The sequence below is a fragment of the Numida meleagris genome, chromosome 6 (genome assembly GCF_002078875.1).
Source record: "Numida meleagris isolate 19003 breed g44 Domestic line chromosome 6, NumMel1.0, whole genome shotgun sequence".
Taxonomy (NCBI): Eukaryota; Metazoa; Chordata; class Aves; order Galliformes; family Numididae; genus Numida; species Numida meleagris.
This window is the reverse complement of record NC_034414.1, coordinates 222,257-242,312: the sequence shown is the minus strand read 5'-3', so window position 1 is coordinate 242,312 and position 20,056 is coordinate 222,257. Positions and strand designations below refer to the sequence as shown.

General features: G+C 40.0%; 1 protein-coding gene across 7 annotated transcripts in view; it reads left to right on the top strand.

Moving 5' to 3' along the window:
• ANO3 (anoctamin 3) overlaps positions 1 to 20,056 on the top strand; it is a 274,762-nt gene that overhangs the window by 66,938 nt on the left and 187,768 nt on the right. For all 7 annotated transcript variants that reach the window (XR_002440329.1, XR_002440328.1, XR_002440327.1 and 4 more), the window contains exons 2-3: positions 17,838 to 18,044; positions 19,604 to 19,675. Coding sequence is in view for 4 of the 7 variants with exons in the window: in XM_021402280.1 (XP_021257955.1) it covers positions 17,838 to 18,044; positions 19,604 to 19,675 (279 nt within the window). In the remaining 3 variants the exon portion in view is untranslated. The remainder of the gene's footprint in view (positions 1 to 17,837; positions 18,045 to 19,603; positions 19,676 to 20,056) is intronic.

Here is a 20,056-nt window from a genome sequence, read left to right as displayed (position 1 = left end):
TGTTAAACTAGAAAGTTTAACTTGTGTGACAAAGGGTAGCGTTAGAAAGAGGTTCCTATAGTAATAAATTGGCCATATCAGTGTATTTCAGTATATTCTAACCTGCTTTGCATAATTAAAATATGCATAGGTAATGTTTACCATCATGCTGTACTGCATTGCATCAGTCTGAAACAGACTGAGCCTTACGAAAGAGCTGTCCAACCAGAATATCTTGGATTTGATCTTTGCCGTACCTTGATTTAGTAGGTACTTGTCAGAACACAAAGCCTATGTACAGAAGCCTGGCAGGACCCGAAGAGCTTTGGCAATATTGTGCTGCGCACGCTCTGTAGCTGATTCAGCAAAGTACTGTAAGAAACAAACAGTGAGCTTCATTTCTTTGGGACGATTTTTTCCGTTTTCACTGAAACGTTTTCCAAATCTATAGCTGACATAAGTCAAGAACTCTGTAAATGCTTCAGTAAATAAGATTGCTTAGTAAATAGGTAGCTAGAATGTAGAAGAGTTTATTTTACAGACTGTAGGAATCAAAAAGGGCATTGATTGCGCTTGGAGCCAGAAACCCGTTTCTCTTCCCGAAGTGCCAAAGCTTCTAACTTGTTTTCTTCCAGAATTTGTAAAGCTGCTTATGAACTTGAGCGTTCTGGAATGTTCGTGCTACCTAAATCTCAGCAGTCCAATGTCCAGGCAGAGTAATTGTATTAAAGAATCAAATTGGTAGTTGTCTTAGACCACTATGTTATAAATGCTTGCAAAAGCGAGCAGTGACGATCGTGCTTTGTGGACAACCCAACAGCTATCTTCACATGGAACTCAGTTCTCAGAGCACTGCCCCACACGGCACGTTTTCATAAGAGAAAAGACACTGTAAATATAGGTCAAAACTATGAGTAGGAGCGTGAAGTTCTTGCTTGCAATTGATCTCTTGTGGGCATGGAGACCTTGTCAGGAGCTGGAAGCTGTCTGCCCGTTCTCATTCCCCCAGCAGGCACAAGCTCACCTCCACACTGGGCGCAGAGATCCAAGTGTCTGGCTGTGCTACCTGGTCAGGGACAGAAGGAGAGTGTTGATAGTTTTGCATCGATTTCTTTTCTTCCCCAAGGTTATACAATGGCTTGGTAACTAATTTGATATGTCTTTTAGAAATAAGTTTGGAAGATATCTGAGACTTAGCCTAGATTCCCAACAGCGGGAGATTAATTTGTGTGTGGTGTATCAGACACCAAATAAAGGTTGCTATCATTCAAATACGTTCATTTTTTTAAAGTTTTCGTTCTAATCTGAAGGACTGTAATGAAATATAGAAGTGCTGTATCCACTAACCAGACAGTATTGCTAACAATCATTTACAATACCTCATTTGCACTTTATATGTGACTGACTTCATCCAATTTCATGCAGAAGCAATGTACCAGAGAAGTAGGAATTGTCAATGATGTAGTTCTGAGCACCATCTAATACTACATCTGTTTCAGATTCATCTCACTTTACTCAGAAGGGTGCCTCGCATACAAAGTGCCCTTTGCCAGCCGTCAGGCAGCAGTCGTGGCTTTCAATCTAGGCTCATAAATGAGTCATGTAGAAAGGCAAGGGTAAGCATTTGTGCAGGTATGTATGAATCTGAACAGAATTGCTTCACTCTATGCTGTAGAAGAATACCAAAGGAGAGCAAGTTACATAACAGTGACTATAACTCAGCATAAAAGCAAGCGTAAAAGCCAAGTGCCCTCGGGGATGATATTAGCGTTTAAGAGAATAAGAACAGGCTTTAAAGATATTATGGCAGAGTGCCAAACAGCAGCTCCAGTTGTCTTTCTCTAAAGCATGTGCCCACACGGCTGTATGTACGGACCTGTCTTTCAAACAAAAGAACTTGAAAAGTACGTACGTAATTGATTTTAAAAGCGATCCGCAGTGTATGCCCTTTCAGTGTAGAAAGAGAGATGTCAGAGAGTAAAAGGGATAAAAGGATATAGCCAGCTTTCCAAAGTTAACCCAGGCAGTTCTCCTTTCCTTTCCTTCTTTTCTTCTGAGCGTACTCTTCACCAATAACAAACCAAAATCATTGTGCTGGAAGTCACTGTACTTGGAAATTCATGAAGAATAAGAAGTGATTGCTTAAATTACTCTGCGTTGGCTTCGTTTGTGATTGTGTTTTCTCCCTGTGGGAGAAATCCCCATAATAATGCAGTCTGTGCTAATACCCGAAGGCAGCAGTATGCTGAGACTTCTCACATTTTGAGTTCTTTTTCGCAGTCGTTTTCTGCTCTCACATTGATGTATTGATGTTGTCGTGCCTTCAGCATGCATTTGACTGAGCGGGCAGTGGTGTTGGGCCGCAAGCGTAACCAGAATCTGGCTCTTAACTTTTGAAATTCCCAGAAAATGATCGGAAAAGCATGAAAGGTCACTGCATTTTGGAGCCTGTAAACATTCTTTTTTTTGTAGGAAAGTATTAGGAGTCACTCTCAGTAGTCCACAGTGTTGATATATTAGTCCATGCATTCCAGAAAATAATGCAGCCGATCTCCGGCAAAAGGTTTTGGTGTGTCTCCATATGAACTTTGAGGGAAAATCATCTGACGTTGTCTTTAGTACCGTAGGCCTCAATATTTCTCTCCTTTCACCACAGTAAAAGCTCTGAGAGTAGTGAAGCCATGGTTAAGTGGACTCATGAATTCTGCTCACTCGTAAGTATTTTGCAGTAGACATTTATTGTCTCAGTCTGTGCCACTAACTGATTCGCAGTCAAAGGGAACAGAAATATATCTCATTGTGATGGCTTGTGGACGTTCTTGCTGTGATAATGTGAAAATGCCTGCTGGTGATTTAAATCCCAGGAGAGTAGAAAAGATTAAAACTGTAGCATTTCTGCAGTTGCATCCTTACCCAGCCGGGAGGCTTTGCTGGGGCAGGCAATGAGGGCGGCCGGTCAGCGGGCACAAGGCCTAGCACCCAATGGCTTGGGTGCTGGAGTGCCTTAGGACATTGCAGGCTGCCTTACTCCTGAAGGCACTTCATTTCTAAATTACCTTGTGACAAATTGCTTGTTGTGTATCTAGGCTTGAAAATTACTAATTCCAGTCAGAATTAAATTCAAGCACCTTGGATGCGTAAGATAAAAATCATAATTTCTGAAGACAAAATTGACAGCTTTAAGTACGTATGCCTTAAACAAGAAAAAAAAAGATATAATAGATGGATGTGGGAGTTGGAGCGTAGTATTTCATTAGTGCTGTGTATTCTGTAGGATTCTGGCTGGTTTTCAAACATTGAGCTAAGCCCTCCTGTACACAGAGAACAATATGGGATGATTTTGGTGAGCACCATTAAATTCACGGTGACCTTTATTTTTCCACAGTGAATACTTCTCAGTGTATACAGACTTTAAATAAATTGTTCCTTAAGGACCGGAATGTTTCTTCTTTCGTCGGGGATTTGCTATCAAGCTGATGACAGGCATACAAGAAATCCAGTTTTTCTGATCCTGAATCCTTCACCCATCTCCACATCATTAATGGGTAATATGATTTCATCTTAAATGTTCATTTGCAGTATTAGGAGCGATTGCAATTTCATTCAGTGCTTTAGTTCTCCTTTAACAGATTTGAACTGATTTTCTTTAATTGAGTTTCCTCTTCATTCGTGAGAAGTATCACTTGACCAAGTATATTGTGGTGAGTCTTTCTCAGCACTATACATTTTAGTGTTTTTTTTATTGAGTATTTGTTACCATGACAGTGTTTAGAGGCATTTTGAAATGCATATGAGCCTATAAATACATATTACAAGCCTGCATAAAGAGATTTGAAGCCATTAGTGTCACTTTTGTAGATAAGTACTTAGGGATTCTTAGAGCCAGGGATTATTTGACTGCTTCACGTGATGAGCCATTAAATCCTCACATGAAATTCAGTATGAATTTTTTATGATGAAGGATTCGCTTATCATAGAACTCAGCAGCAAACTCATTTGTCTTTTCTGAAGGTGGAAGAGAACTAGCAAGTTAAGCAGGTAGGAAGACTGGCTGGTCCTCAGCTGTGAAGGCACACCGGAAAATGAAAATAAACATACCCCGCTCCTTAAATTTCTTCTGGAAGATTGCTCTACAGCTTACTTCTGAAAAAGTTAAAGCCTGTACGACATTTTTGGTTGCGGAGATGAAACACGCGAGGCGGTGAACCCTAATGGACCTTTTGTAAGAACCTGGCCATGGGGAGGAATGACTTGGCTTCTTGTATCAAGCCTTTAAAAGCACCACGTGAGCACATCTGCAGGGATGGGCTCCTTTGCTTTCCTCAGTCTTTTGTATTTCTCTGGGTCGTGGCAATTTCTCCAATTTGTAGCTTGGGGTACCAGAAGCTGGAGAAGAACTTTCTTGAATCATTTGTTGAAGACAATTTAAAAATAATATATTGATTTTAGATGAAAATATTAGGTAAAAGGAAACTAGAAGAGGCAATCTCAGTGTATTGAGCTAAAACTAAGGAGTTCACGGCATTATCTCAGATGCACTAAAGATTATAAAAGTTGATAAGGAAATTGCTATGAATGTAAATTGTAAACAGCTGATCCTTTTCATATTGTATATAGCATAATGCTGTGTTAACTCTTATTTATTCGGTCGTTACTACAATTCCTTTCCTATATCATTACATTAATTTTGCAGAGCGTACAGTGCTGATCAGTTGAGAAATGCCAGAATATTAAGTGCCTTCTGCAGCCTTAATTGCAGATATCGTATAGCACATCCTGTCGCATTTAATCAGCTCACTGGCAGTTGGCTATAAAAGAACCTGCAAACTCAGGGGACTCATCCAAAAGCTCTTAGGCGATGCTGAAACCTGGGCTGCTGCCAACACACCTAGGCAGGCAAGCTTGAAGGGGACCTGTTTACTGAACGACAATGTTTTCTGGATGTGGCTATCCCTGCGTGGGGCTGGAAGGGTTTTCTGGAGATCTCTAGGGTGTTCCTCACTTCTAACTTGCGATTACTGCGTTATTTCTGATGGATGTTTTTCAATCCGTACTGAATAAAAAAAAAAAAGAGGGGGAGTTCTTTAAAATATCGTTAAACTCTGTCTTACAGTGAGTCATCCTACCTGTTAGAAAGGCTCTCCTAGTACGGGACTTAGCTGGTTTTCTTGTGTCGTAAGCTCGCTATTATGCTTCCTGACCACCGTGGACGAGGAAAAATTGATTGCTCTCTCAAGTGCATAAGCTTGTGCACCTGACATCTGTTGTCATGTCTTCCATCATTCTTTGCTTGACTGAACAATCCCAGTTTGTTCAGTGCTTTTTTTGTTGATCATGTGCTCGCTTCAATTCGGTCCCATATCCTCCTCTATAGACAAAGTGATGTATTTTTCCCTTCTGAAAGTAAACGCTAAGTATTTCAATACATTTGTAGCATCATATATTTTTAATGATAAGCACGATATTTATATCTATCTACCTATTTATAATCTTTGTTCGGATAAGTGGCCAACTGCTTTCGAATCCAAGCAATGACAGTTGTAAAAACCTGAAATCAGAATTCCTGTAGAGAATCACAGAATCCTTTGAGTTAGAAGGGACTATTATAGGTCACCTAGTACAACTCTCCTGCAATGAACGGGGACATCTACAGCTAGATCAGGGTGCCCAGGCTGGCCTTCTGGGCTGTGAGGGCACATTGCTGGCTCATGTCCAGCTTGCCATCCACCGGTAGCCCCGTGTCCTTTTCAGCAGGGCTGTGCTCTATCCTTTCATCCCCCTGCTTGTACTGATAGTGGGTGTTGCCGTGACCCAGGTGCAAGACCTTGCATTTGGCTTTGTTGAATCTCGTGAGGTTCTCCTGGGCCGACTGCTCGGCGTGCCTAGGTTAATCTGGATAGCGTCCCATCCCTCAGGAGCGTTGACCACATCCCACAGCTTAGTGACATGCACAAACTTGCTGTGGGTGCACTCAATCCCGTGGATTAAAGGATCATAGAACAGAATCATCCAATTGTTTAGTCTGGAAAAGACCTGGAAATCGAGTCCAACCATCATCTAATGCTACCATATAAGGTACCATCAAAAGCTTTACTAACTAAAGATGGAAGCTATACAGCATACTTTCTTGCCATCGGCAGGGTCTATTGTTCTGTTTCAGAAAGAAACTCAGGTTGTGTGATCTGGTTTGGCCCTGAGAAATACGTGCTTGTGTCCACTCGTCTTTCTGCATTCCTTTTAGTCAGTGGTGTGCAACCAACCATCTTTAGATCACAGGGATCTGAAGCGGTTATGAAAAATAATTAATGTAAGCAAACTCTCTCAGGGAATTGTATTCTCTTAGAAATCAATGTTTGCATTCATATCTCCAGAGTTTTTTAAGCAGGATTCCTTTTTCAGTCCTTTTCTCTGCAGACGTGGTTTTTTTAGTTGCTGGCTTTGTCTTTGTTGTTTCTTTTTTCTTCTCTTCTTGGTTCCCAGCTTCTGGCTTTTAGTTTCTTATCACAGGGATCTCCAATGTGTGTATTAATAAAGCTGGACAAAAAGACAGGTTACAGGATATGTGAGTCTGTAGTGCACAAGGCTGAAATGCGGAGTATGGAATGTACGAAGCCATATCTTTGGAACCAATTAGTTAATGTATACCAGAGATTTTGGGGAGTTTATGCTTTGACCAAGTGTGGGTGTATTTTTCTGCACATTTTTAAAGCAAGGCTTTTACAAATTCATATATCCCATTCTAAAACATGTGGGCAAGATATCTATTCAGTGAAAATGTCAGAAGAATTCTTTTTAACATTAGCAAATATGTTTTTCTCAACACTTCTGAAAAATACATTCTTTTCGGTTGCAACAGACAAAAAAAAATAGGGAAAAAGATATCCATGACTGTGTCACATGTGATGTGCACAGATTGAATGCCCTAGCTGGGCTCATCACTGGATTGTGTTCTGTGAGCGATGCTCCTGCCCTTATGGCTAAGGCCCCCGAGCGTGCGAGGACAGATGGACGAGGTACAAGAGCATCTCCTCAGGGACAAGACATTGATGCACCCTACAGAAAGTTCACGTGCCTTTCATTTGCGTGGACAGTATACATAAATCACTGCAAAAGTGCTAGAGAAGTTCCTTAGCTTATTCCTCTAATGAGACAAGATGACAAGATAAACGAACGTTAAAAAAGAAGTAAGATGGCTGCTCAGAAAGTAACGTTTCCTATTTTATGATGTTGGTCCACAACCTCAGAAGCAGATGGTGGTGGTATGGCAGTAGGGGTTGAACCTTCCTGACAGTATTCCTTTACATTAATTACACCCATTATGGTTTAGCGCTATCTTACACCAAATTCATCTTTACTTCAATAAATTAGCATACTTTACTATTTACAGCCATTGAAGTTTCATGTGTGCTTGCATTTAGAAATGGTTTGTTTCAGTGCTTTTTCTGTTATCTTGGGTATTTTGTGACCTACCTGGCCATAAGGAACCGCACTCAGATTTTCAAGTGCCTGTTACAGGACTCTCCTTTCTGTACAAGACCCATCCATTCTGCTCAGTGCACAAAAGCCTATCTCTAGCAGTATGCAATGCTTTTAGCTTCTGCTATATTGTCTGTTCTTGCAAAACTGTCGGTTGCTGTCTGCATTGATCTCTTTTCATCTTAATGCTGTGAAAAGGTGTGGAGAATTCTTTTTATTATTATTATTATTTGGCAAAAGGTTTGACTTGATTTTTTCATTATTTTTTTGGTCTTTAACATTGATAGCATTTGCATTTTTCCACATTCTCCTCTGTTGCACCAACCCATCTGCCAGGCATATACTAATCCTCATCGAAAATATTTGGGTATTTCCCTGAGAATACTAGTTTATGAACACTTTCCAAAATACTCAGATATAATCCATAGCAGAATAATATACCAAAGCAAATCTCTTCTGTCTACTGGCATGAAATCGGATTGTCCTTCAGTTTCATTGTGGCAGTTTCCTGTGGAAAGGCTGCAAGGCTCAGTCAAGTTGCTCTTCAGGCCCCCTTCCAACTAATTGGAATGCTCAACCAGAATTTGGCAGGCATCAGATTTTCAACAGAATGCGATCAACCTACTTGTTGGTTTCCTTTGAACTGGAGTTGAACCTGATGTGTAATCAACTGTGCATTCCAGCTTTAGGGTTAATTTCTGGAACTGAAGAGCAAATTCAAGTCATCTGCAAGATGACTATATAAAACTATCGGAGAGCATCCAAAGGAGGGCATTGAAGGTGGTGAAGGGTCTGGAGGGCAAGACACATGAGGAGTGGCTGAGGTTCCAGTGTTTTGTTGGGCCCGGAGCTGACGGCAGGCCTCGTGGCGGCTGCAACTCCTCACAGGGAGCAAAGGGCAGCGCTGAGTTTTGCTCTCTGTGACTGGGACGGGGCCAGAGGGAACGGCACGGAGCTGTGTCAGGGGAAGGTCTGAACTGGGTCGTGAGACTTTGTGACTTTCTGCCTTCTTGCTGACCGACGGACAGAATGGAGGTGGTGAGGAATGGTGTTTCACAAGTCAGCTCTCTGTAAAGGAGCTGCTTGCTGGAGAGCTTCCTTCTCCGGAAAATGGAAAAGGAAGCAGAGCCCCTTGGTTGTAAAAGTGAGGCACCAACATCCTGACTTCTGTTCTTTCCTGGGGTGTTCTCTCCTGATGTTTATTCCCCTTTGTTTGGCCAACAAATAAATATTATAACGGGGCTCAAAGCCCTGGGCACCTATTCATTTTATGCTTGGTGCCTTTAAGCACTGCCTTTCTCTATTAAAAGACAATAATGCTCTATCTTCCTTTTCCTTAACCTCATTGTATTCATGCTAAATCAACTCAGTTGTACTGCTTCTGGTCTCCTGAGGATGCTCTGAGAAAGCATTTTCCGAATTTCAAGAGCAGGGCCTGTGGATTAGCCTCCTTTGAGGCGAAAATACAGCCTTCTAGATTTACTGTGACTGAGTTTGGGGAGCAAACATATTTTGTTAGATTTCTGATATTTTCTGGCAGAAATGTTTGTTACAGCTCTGGAGATAATCCAGACTTCTGAAACCTTTTAATTCCTGCATTCAATTAAGCACAAAAATATTTTGCTTTGTTTTCATGCGAAGTATTACTGATGAGTCAGGCACAAATTTCATTCTGTTAAAGTTATGCAAGACCAGATATTCCTGAAGGCAGGCTTTTTAAAAGGTGCTGTTTAAGGCTCTAGAATGTGCTCCTTATTTAGAACTATTTACTTAGCTGTGCTTTTGATGGCAAATAGACCACCATAGCAACAACAACAACAAATTAAAAATCACTCTGTTTGTCTGAATGGTTTTTTGTACTTCAAAAAATAAGTTTCTCTTCAGCTATGCAAGGAAAGATCAAATGCTTGAAAATGCTTAAGGTACATCTCACAAACACAGACAACGTCAGGGAAGCAAGTAATCATGTTTGCAGTAACGATCATGGGAGGGTCTCAAAGTTTTCTACAAAAGGAGCAGTACCTCGCAATGTGTCAGCTTTGGTTTGCATCTGCCCTTACCGGTGTGGTACTTAACATTCACATTTGTACTTAACTGAATCCCGTTTTTTGTAGACCAGGAATCCCTTTATTCCTTCCATTTTAGCACTCTTGAAAAATAAATAAACCGACATTTTTTCATTAAAAGTAACACATTTGTGGAGTAGGTGAGAAAGAAAGGTCTAAAGCAGGTCTCGGTGTAGTATACTGAGAGAGTACGTTGGGGCCTGCTGTGGATAATCTAGGAAATAGGGGTAAAGTAAAGGGTGAAGATGTTTTAAAAAAAAAAAAAAGCAAACTTTCTTCTGAAGCAAGCTGAACCATACTAATTCTAAAGGAGGTAGTGCAGTTATTCTTAGATGGGAATACTACCAGATTTGTGTGGGTATATGACAATCCATACCGCGCAGGGGCCTAGAAGTCTTCCACTAAGAGCTATTGGGGTCTACCTATGGTAATCTATAATAGAATCCTTCTTCTTTTAGAATTCCATGAGCATAAGGTGCAGTAGGATGCCTAGAGACATTTCATGAGATAATGTATTTATTTATAAAAAATTTAAAATCTGTCTAATCACATTTCAATATAGTGAGCCTTAAGTATTGGCATTTTATTGGCTGCTTCCATAAAACTTGCAAGCTGGGACCATTTTTTGCATTTTGTAGGTATACTTCAAAATCCTGGATGATAACCTGGCTAGACTTTTTTATTTATTTATTCTTTCCTTCAACCTCTGAGTTATTCGTGTAATTTTTACCAAGGTAAAGCTGTTTAAAGTAACAGACCTCATTTATTTTTAAAGTTGATCATTATGGGAATTACTCTGATAAGGTACCACGTGGGATCAAGGACAGACTTATTCTAAATTTAGGAGGGGAGGTTTGTGCAGGTGCTGGCAATTTGCTAATTCTGCTGCTGAATTTCCTGCTGCTTCCACGAGGCAATAGGTCTTTCTTCACTGGCCTCTGTTCAAGAGGTATGTAATGAAGAAATGTAGTTTTTACTTCTCCATGAAAACATTGCAGTAGGTCTATGGTTTTCTTGCGGCCTTTTTTTCTTGTTTTACTCTGTGTTTGTTGTAGTTAACAGCAAAAATAAAGATGTGCCTATTTAAATAAAGTTTACAGTCAGAGTTCCAGACGGAGAAAACTTGTTCCCAAAAATGACTTCGATGGGAGAAAGATCTTAAATGTTATGGAAGACCTTTAGCTTTGTTGCATTGTTGATTTGCTTCTCTAGGTGAGGATGGTGTCCTTAGGGACTGCGAAAGAGTTCCACGTTGACGGGAATATCAAATGCAAACCCAAATATAATACTTATGAATAGTAAAACAGTTACTTGCTGGGTTTCTTTTCCAGCACAATCCTCTTGGGATTGCTTTTAACTCTAATTGCTGCATTTAGTAATGACCTGGAAGCGTATATCAAGTCCTTAAGGCAGTAGTATGTGGAGCCTTAAACTGAGGGCAAGCCAATGACAAGCACTTCAGTGAAGAAGCTGGAAACGTTTCCTAGGAAGCAATTTCTCAAGGACGCTGCCTGGTGTGGTTTCAATGCAGTGCAAATTGGGGGTTATCTGTCTGTTAGTGGGTAGGAATCCTGCCCACTGCCAGGGGGTTGTAGTCAGATGATCAGTGAGGTCCCTTCCAAACCAAGCTATTCTTTTTTCTTCACGGTCACTGGGTAGAGAAACGCTGTCGTGTGTTGATGAGATCATCACTTCAACAGAAACCATTTATGTCAGAGTGTTCTCTGAAGGTAAACATAACGATCGCTTCTGAAGTTAAAAGCATAATTCAGCCTGGCTCTTCCCATAATCTTGTTCTTACTGCGATGGTTTGGTTCAACTGATCTGTTCAAATGGTGAAGCATGCAACTGCCTATTTCTTCCAGAATGCCTTTAATACCTTAGCTTGATTTAGGATTCGATATCAGACGCAAGAGAAACCACCTCTTCTTAAGCAAAATCTGGATCAGGCTGGCTGAAAATGTAAAGGAAGAAAAAGCGATGAAAGCATTACTCTTTCTGTCGCACATAAAAAATACAGAGGTGACAAAAAAATGTTTTTCAAGTGACAAAGAAATAATGTCTCATCAAGAAGGAGAGAAATCACTGCAGCCAGTTTTGATGCTGGAAATAGTGCTGCTTCGTATGCGGAGTACATGCCTTGCTAAGGAATAGAGTGGCTGATCCTTTGACGTTAAAGCATAGATTAATACCTGTGGGAGATTCTTGTTAGAAGCTGGTTATACTTGAATTTAGAGATAAATAAATGCTTGGGAAGTGTTACTATCAGCAAATTCAAGAACACAGTGGGTAAGATCCAGGTGTCTGCTCGATAGGAGCACCGGAATACATTTTTCTTCAGCTGTTCTGGTTGCTGCTACGAGGGAAACTCCTTTTGCATCTATGCAAAAGATTGTAGATTATTTCCATAAATATTCCTTCCTCGATATAATTCTTCCAAACAGCTTGAGAAGTTGGAGCTGTTGAAGTTTACTCCTCTGAAATAAAAATAATATTTAAAAAGAGAAAAAAAAAATCCTTTTAAAAATTTGCCTACGTACCATAGACATTTCCTTTATGTTTTTATGTTTTATTCATTTGAGCTACCAAGTTTAATAACTGTCAATAGCAATTACAGACATGAAAAAGATTTAGAGAAGAGCAGCGAATACGGAGGAGAAACCAGTTCCAATTGGTCATTCTTCCTGGATTGCTCATTAGAAAACTAAATAAATTATAAATAAGGTAAAAGTTGATCTGTTGTGAAAATCTGTGCCTATCTGAGTGAGTAATAGCTTTTTGTTTCTTAGTCTGATGGATAAAGCTTAAAGTCAAATATTGGAAACTAGAGCTTAACAAAACCAATAAACTTTGCAAGATTTGTTCGGGAAAAGGAGTCTTCCCTGAAAACTGTTGTACAAGGATTTGGTGGGTTTTCTTTTTGTTTTTGTTTTTTTTAAGTAATCATTAATTGAACTAATTTTTTAAAGCTTTTTTTAAAGTTTTTTTAATCTGTTTTATTGGAGAACATTCAACTGATCCCTCCAATACCTTTCCCTTTCATTAGCTATGCATCAAGACTGAAGTTTCTTTCCTATCTACCTTGGGAAATGAAAACCTGATGAAAGTATGACATATACAGTGTACTTACGTGTTTATATTCCTCTTCAGCAATGCTTGTAAGTTCAAAAAAAAAAAAAGGTACAATAATGGTATTAAATGGAAACAGTCTTCAAAAGCGTGATTGACGATATCATTAAACCTCATTATATCACGAACACCTTCATAAATCAATTTAATGTGTGGTGTGGGATGGCAATGAAAAATACCATTGCAATCAGTTAGTATCGTTCAGGAGACATTTATTGGCTAGCCTAGAAGTTGTACTCACCCAGTGGCTACGTTTGAACATTTAAAAGAAATAATGTTGACCTGCTCATTTCATAATGGAAAAGGCAATCTGAAAAAACAGCTTGAGGAAATTGCAGTTCGTCACCTTGCTCAATTATAAATTGACTAGGTGAATCTGAATATCCTCAGTATTTGTTGAGGTACTTCAAACAGATGAGAACTAGTATTTGCTGTTACTGATGTAACTTACTGTTTCTTCATTATTACCTATCTTTTAGCTATGATTTCCCAGAATTTAATAGAGAAATTATCATGTATTAGGTTTTCTTTTGGAGGTTGCAGTTGCCAATCGGAGTAAGCTTATTCATTAGCAGTAAATACCAATTATACATTGATTGCTGAAACCTAAATGTTATTGTGCTCTTCAGAATGGAACTGATTTATTCTTCCTGATGTTGAAATATGTAGAATTGTAAATGTCATGAAAACTACTGCAATCTTTTCTTTGTATTGTATTTCATTAGACTAATAATGATTACATTGACAGAAACATTGGAAATTTGAGTTTCTCACTGTGTTTCTCGAACGATGCTTCATTTTAATTAGTTATGTGTTGCATTTGAGGTTGTTTTTTTTATTATTATTATTTTGTTTTCTACAGTTCAGAAAGCCTTTTTATCAAGAAATGCTTTTGATGACCTGAGTTGTTGGTAAGACTTGTATGTTGTTGACATCGATTGTGGACGTCGTTATATACTCTATCTATCTCTATGAAGCCGATGCTATCGATTTGACCTCTGTAGCAATTACTCCTGCTTCAGGCTAAGATTTATGCTGGATTAAATGGGCAATAGCTCTTAAGTTAATCTCTTTTATATTAGCACCGATCAAGTCTTGCTGAGTATGCTTCCAGTATTAGGCTAATAGTGCATATGGGTTACCTGTACAACTGCGCTCAGATACAATTCAGAGCTCGTGAAATGTAAAATGATTTTTTTCCCTGTCCTTAATAGAAATTATTGAATGTATTTCACAGAATCAGGCATGGGAGAATCTTTCATTTCTTTGTTTCTACTGGCCAAAACCTGGAGGCATCCGAGAGCTGGTTTAGTTCAGAATTTTTCTAGATTGGCAGAATGTTGAGCGCGCATTAAATTGCGGGCACTGATTTAACGATCAGAAAAGCTCATCACGCTGAAGCTCCGTCCTTCCTGCTCGCCCTGCCAGGGAGCCGTGAGATGTAGTTACAGCTGGCTATTCTGGCTTTGAGCCACGGAGGGATTTGCTTGCATAGCAGGAATTCCCTGTTTTCCCTCAGAGGAAGCACTCGCTAAGGCAAAAGCGCTAAAATAAAAGGCAGGATCTGATTAAATCGTAAACTTTAAGCATCCTTTTCTCCTAGGTGAGAAATTTCTACAGTCACGCTGTGCTCATTTCCATACTCATGCTAAGTGCTGAGGAAATGTTCTGCGGGGAAAGATTAAATAGATGCAGTTTAAACAGAAAAACGTATTATTTTTCAGGTCATGGTCTTGCCCACCTGACGGAGATCTTAATCCTTTGTTTCAACCATTTTGCTGCGGTGCTAATATTGCTATAATATGCGCAGCAGTCATCTGTTCCACGTTCCAAAACTTTTGCACTTGTCATTAGGATTTCCTTCCTTGAAATCCCGTTTCTCCTATAAATTTGACTGGTAGTTGCTTGTCTTTTATTGCAGTTCCAAATAATCCCTGACATGGCAAGTGTTGTTGTAAAGTTGCAGTTGAAAGGGTCCAGATTTGAGATAATAACCCTAGGTAGGAGAGAGGAAGGAAGAGAAATAATTGCAGTAAGTCAGTTCAGTGACCCTGTTTATGACATCAGCCTCAAGCTGTTAGTATGGCAGAGACGAGTAAGCACTGGCATGCAACAGCAAATGCCACCAAAGCTCACAGGTTGTGGAACTGGACTGGGACGCTCCAGCAGAGAATGGATTAACGTATTAAATTTGCATTGTGAAGGCAGATCATGCAACTGTGTGCAAATGTGCCATGAGGTTATTCTGCTGTGACTCATTCTGCACAAGCAGAAGCTCCTGTGTGTTAAGGAATCTGTATTAAAAGTTACAGAGGAATATACAGTAAGAGATGCAGAAGGAAGTAATTTTCATTTAAATTGAGGCAGTCTCATAAGAGAATTGTGCTTTTTAAAGTACGTGGATCACTTAAACTGTTGTTAGAATTGAATGACAGCATGTATTATTTGTGTTACCTTTTATTTTTTTGGTCCAAAAATGATTCATCTTGTTACACGCAGTGATTCCAATAAGGATGCAAACATTTTTTTGGCCGACAGTGCTAACGATGCAGTAGGATCCATGATTACTGATAGTATATGACTGCTTAAGAAACTGACTGTTAAAGCTATCCAGCGTAGTTAGCAAATCCATCTCTTTCTATATTATTCTGTAGCATCCATTCCTCTAGCTGCCGTAGGTTTGATCTAATAAACTTGTCCGGTGCATGGCAGATACTGCCAGGTGCTGCTGTGTTTGAGCAGGACAAGGTTGGGACCATAGCCCAGTGCCCCTGCGTGCGCTGTTGGCACAGAGCCTTTGTTTCAGAAGCATTAAGAAGCAGAATCCTGCCCGCTCATAATTATTTAATGACCTGCGGTACCTTTAGAGGCAGCAGGAGTTTAGCTCTGTCTGCCTTAACCTCAAATTAGCAGTGAATTGAGCAAAGCGTGGTGTGCGAGGTCAGGGAAGTCCTGAAATGAAAGGCCTTTTCAACCCTTAGCCATTATAGGTAAATAGCAGAAGAAGCCTGCTAATCAAAGGCCCTTCATTATGGACTCCAGTGCTCAGTTTCAGAGACATACAACTTTCTTCAAGTGGCGCAGATTTTTTTTTTTGAAGAAAATGAAGAAATTGACAGCACTCCAAGCAGCAGAAATATTTGTATTTCCCATTTCTTTCCAGCACAATTGGAGAGGGTAAAGTACAGCGCTAAGAGATAAAGATTTAGGAGAATTTGCCGCAGAGTAAATTACTTTGTAATTACAGCAGAGAAACAGCGTAGTAAAATGGACTCCGTCCGCTAATCTTTTGAGGATTCTTGACACTGTGTACAGCAATCACAGATCTGCTAGCCCCATGCAGACAGAAGGCCTCAGCGCTCTTCATAGGCAAGCCGTAAGAAAATCCAGCTCGGAGATAAAATGTCCATTTTAAATTAGCGTTTGAGAAAATGCTCGACTTCTGTCATGCCTTCTGAAAATACATAGGAGGTTTTTTTTGAAAATGCTGAGAATCAGTTGCACAACGTTGAAACGTTCGTGCTGAATTAAACAAAGTGTGAAGTTTATTCCAAAAGAATGTCTTGAGAGGACCCAATGGTTTGGTCAACATGTGTTGCTTGTAACGTTCGTTGTAAGCTTTAATATCCACCTGGAAATGTATGAGACAAGAAATATGTGCCGCTAATAAGTGATGGGATATTATTTTCCTGTTCCAATTATTTCCTTGCTATTTTTTAAATCTTTGCCATATCACTTGTAATAGTTAAGCGAAACACAGCACGTTTTCGTTCTGAGACAAACTAATTTGCTTTTGACACAGAAAACTCAATTCTGAGCTTTCATTGAGACTTTCTCTTCCGCTGTCCATATTTGCATGGGAAGAGCAGGTTCTCTGAGAAGCTCCTTTCCTGTAGTGAGCAGTATCTTTCAAATGCGTCCAAAAAGAGGAATACAATATTGAACTTTTGCATCTGTTTCAGTAGCAAGAAACAAGAGAAGGGCAGTGCAGATAGTAAAGCAAATTACTTGTGTTTTCTGACTCTTGCTTTCTCGTGAAATACCTATTATTCAGTGAGTGCGTGCATTTAATTGCTGTTAATAGTTTCATGTTTACATATCCATAGCTTAGTGTAATTAAAGTAATACGAGACATTTCATAGTGCTTGGGGTAATAAAGAATAACATTCTCGCAGCATATTGAAGTCTAAATCTTACATTGTAAGAGTGATGGTGTCAACAAAGATGATAATGGTTTTTTTTGCTGTCTCAAAGAACGCTTCTGTAGTGGATTGATGACAGGGGAAGTTCTGACCACTGTGAGCTGGCAAAGGCAGCTGAGCGTTCTGGCAAAGGGCCTTTCAAGTCCAGTGACAATAAATCGTATCTTCTCCCCCCTTATTTCTTGTCAATAAAGCATCATCAGTTCTACTTTCCTAGACAAGTGTGCTTGAATTATTGACTGTTCCCCAGTGAATCTGTAGAGAAAGTAGGAATTTGAAAAATTATGTTATTGCAATTGAGGTTTAATGACCGTTACAATTAACATAAAGGGGAACTTTCAGGGTTTAGTGAGTGAACGTGTCTGGATTTTCAAATGACTGGTAACAGTCTTAGGGCCTGATACTGCAAGCATCAATCTAGGAAATGTGGCTAATTTCTTGATTCCAGGCAGGCAGCATGAGCAACTGTTGCATTGTTTGTTCTGTTACCAACAAGGACGCGCAACAGAGAACTTGCTAGCCATCAAAACACGGAGTTGTAATGTTAACATGGGACAATCTCAGAAAAGAGAGTGAGAGTTCTATTCCCTACAGGAACTTTGTTACCTCTTTTGTTGTTGTTGTTTTGTGACTTTTTTTTCTTGGAGGATTTCATTCTTTACGTTCCGCTTGGTAAATGATTGTAGTGAAGTTAACACTAGGGTACTGCCCTAAAGGCTTTAAGGCCTATATACCGCAGAATTATGTGATTAAGCATATTGTGAATTTGGATTGCTTTTAATGATAGAAAGGTGGGTAAAGAATTCCTGGATTCTCTACTCAGGGAGGTGTTCTTCGAAATTAAATAGCTAAAACATTTTGGTTTAGTTGGAGAGTTGCTTATTAATTGAATGAAACTCCGTGATATTTTGTAATTAATTAGTAGTCTTTCTTTGTTATGGTGTAATTCAACAGTACTTTGTTCTTTTTCTTTTGGCTTCTTCAGGTATGAATACAAGCAAGAGCGAGACGGTGAAAGAGCACCCATTGAAACCCTCTAGAAGATCTATGCCATGCTTAGCGCAGAGCCAAACGCATCCTCAGAGTCTGAGCAAGCATTCTTCCTTCCTGCAGCCAAATCGTGTGCAGCCACAGCCTCAGCCTCTGAGTGCAGGAACATCTACAGCTACCGTTGATGTAGTGTCAGAACGAGGTAAGAGGCTGTTGTCTCTCGGCAGCTTGTTCCATACTGGGAATGGCAGGGATCATTGTTCACAGTCCCACGGTATCTTGGGCTGATTTGCTGGAAGTGCCCTTGTGGCCAAGAAGGCCGGTGGTATCGGGGTGTGCATTTAGAAGAGAGTGGCCAGCAGCTCAAGGGAGGTGATCCTAACCCTGAACTCTGCCCTGGTGAGGCCACATCTGGAGTGCTGTGTCCAGTTCTGGGCTCCCCAGTTAAAGAAAGACAAAGAACTGCTGGAGAGAGTCCAGCCAAGAGCCAGAGAGATGATTAGGGACCTGAAGCATCTCCCTTACGAGGGCAGGCTGAGAGACTGTTCAGCCTGAAGAAGTGTGAGAGGAGATCGTATCGATGCTTACCAGTATCTAAAGGCTGGGAGCAAATGGTTGGGGCAAGCACTTCTCAGTGGTGTCCAGTAATAGGACGAGGAGAAGTGGGCGCAAACTGAGACACAGGAAGTTCCATATGAACATGAGGAAAAGCTTGTTGACTTTGAGGGTGACAGAGCACTGGAACAGGCTGCCCAGGGAGGCTGCGGAGTCTCCTTCTCTGGAGATATTCAAAACCCGCACGGATGCTTTTCTGTGTAGCCTGTGTAGGGAACCTGCTTTAGCAGGGGACTGGACTCAATGATCTCCAAAGGTCCCTTCCAACCCCTGCGATTCCCAGTGATCTCAGATATAATTTTTAAGCAATGTCTATTAAATTACACGGACATCTTATAATCTTCACTTTTAGATATCTACAGCTTGTTAAAGGGACAGTGACAGAGTTGCCCGCAACAGCTAGAAGAACCTTGCTGCTGAATTCTTGACCACAATCTCTATAATGTTTAAACTGAGGCTTAAATGAGTTTTTGTTGTATTTTTTCTGAATTAGAAGCTTACATTTGCTCACTGGAAACGAGACAACGAAGTTCTCACATATGCTGGGAGACAGCATGAGAGTTTCAGTAGTCTCTCCTCGGGGAGAGAGTTAAAAATAAATACTGGGCTTTCTGTACTAGATGTCTTTGAGTATGAGCATGTGGGAGCAAACTGGTTCGTTGACTGTCATCCACCAAGGGAGAGCGGTGTGAGGAAAATGGAAGAAAAGGCAGAAAACCCCTGTGAATTTTACCTCATGTTGAATGAAGGAATTGCTTTTATTTTATGATATCTGTTTTAATAAACGTGAATTAACAGACTACTCCAGCTGGAGATGCCAGCCGTTGTATGTGTACCCTATTGCTAACTGTTGCCAAACACTGTTGTCAGCTCTGTGTGAAGCTGCATAGAGTAAATTAACACAACTGTTTTCTGCTACTAAACTTTGAGAAGTCCTTTCTTAATGTTGATAGGCAGTGGATGTTACTGTGGTGTTATTCTACCGAGTGAAACTTCTCTTAGGAAGAAAGTCTCCTTTCTGGCCATGGAAAATACTCCATAAAATTGCAGCATAAAATGTTTGGTTTGAGTCACTGACAGCTTTAAAAAGTGTATATTTTACTTAAATATGTGTGTGTGCTGACACGACTGTTAAATTTCTTCCAGCTAAAGTGATGGAGACTTTGGAAAACAACTTGCTCAAGCTGTCTAGTACAGAATACACTGATCCATTTTCAGGTAAGTTTATGTCTGAACCGAAATAACAACAAATAGCTGATGTTGCAGTTACACTTGTGGCATTTAAGTGTTAACTAAACTAGTTAACTAAACTAGAGTGTGGAGAGGCCATACTTGTCCTGAACCGCGAGGAGAGTTGGTTTTTTTTTTTGATATAGGACACAAAATGTGACTAAAGAAATATGAGCTGTCTTAAATATTTTAAGGGAGACATTCCAGACAGTTTCCGAACACTCTATCAATTTTTGAACTAACAATGCATAGGGACAGAAGAGTATTTTTTTTTGTACAGTTGGTGTAACCCTTTTTCATAACCGCCGTTCATAATGCAATCACTTTGCAATGCTTTTCTGAACATCTCTTGAAATTGTTTTATTATTG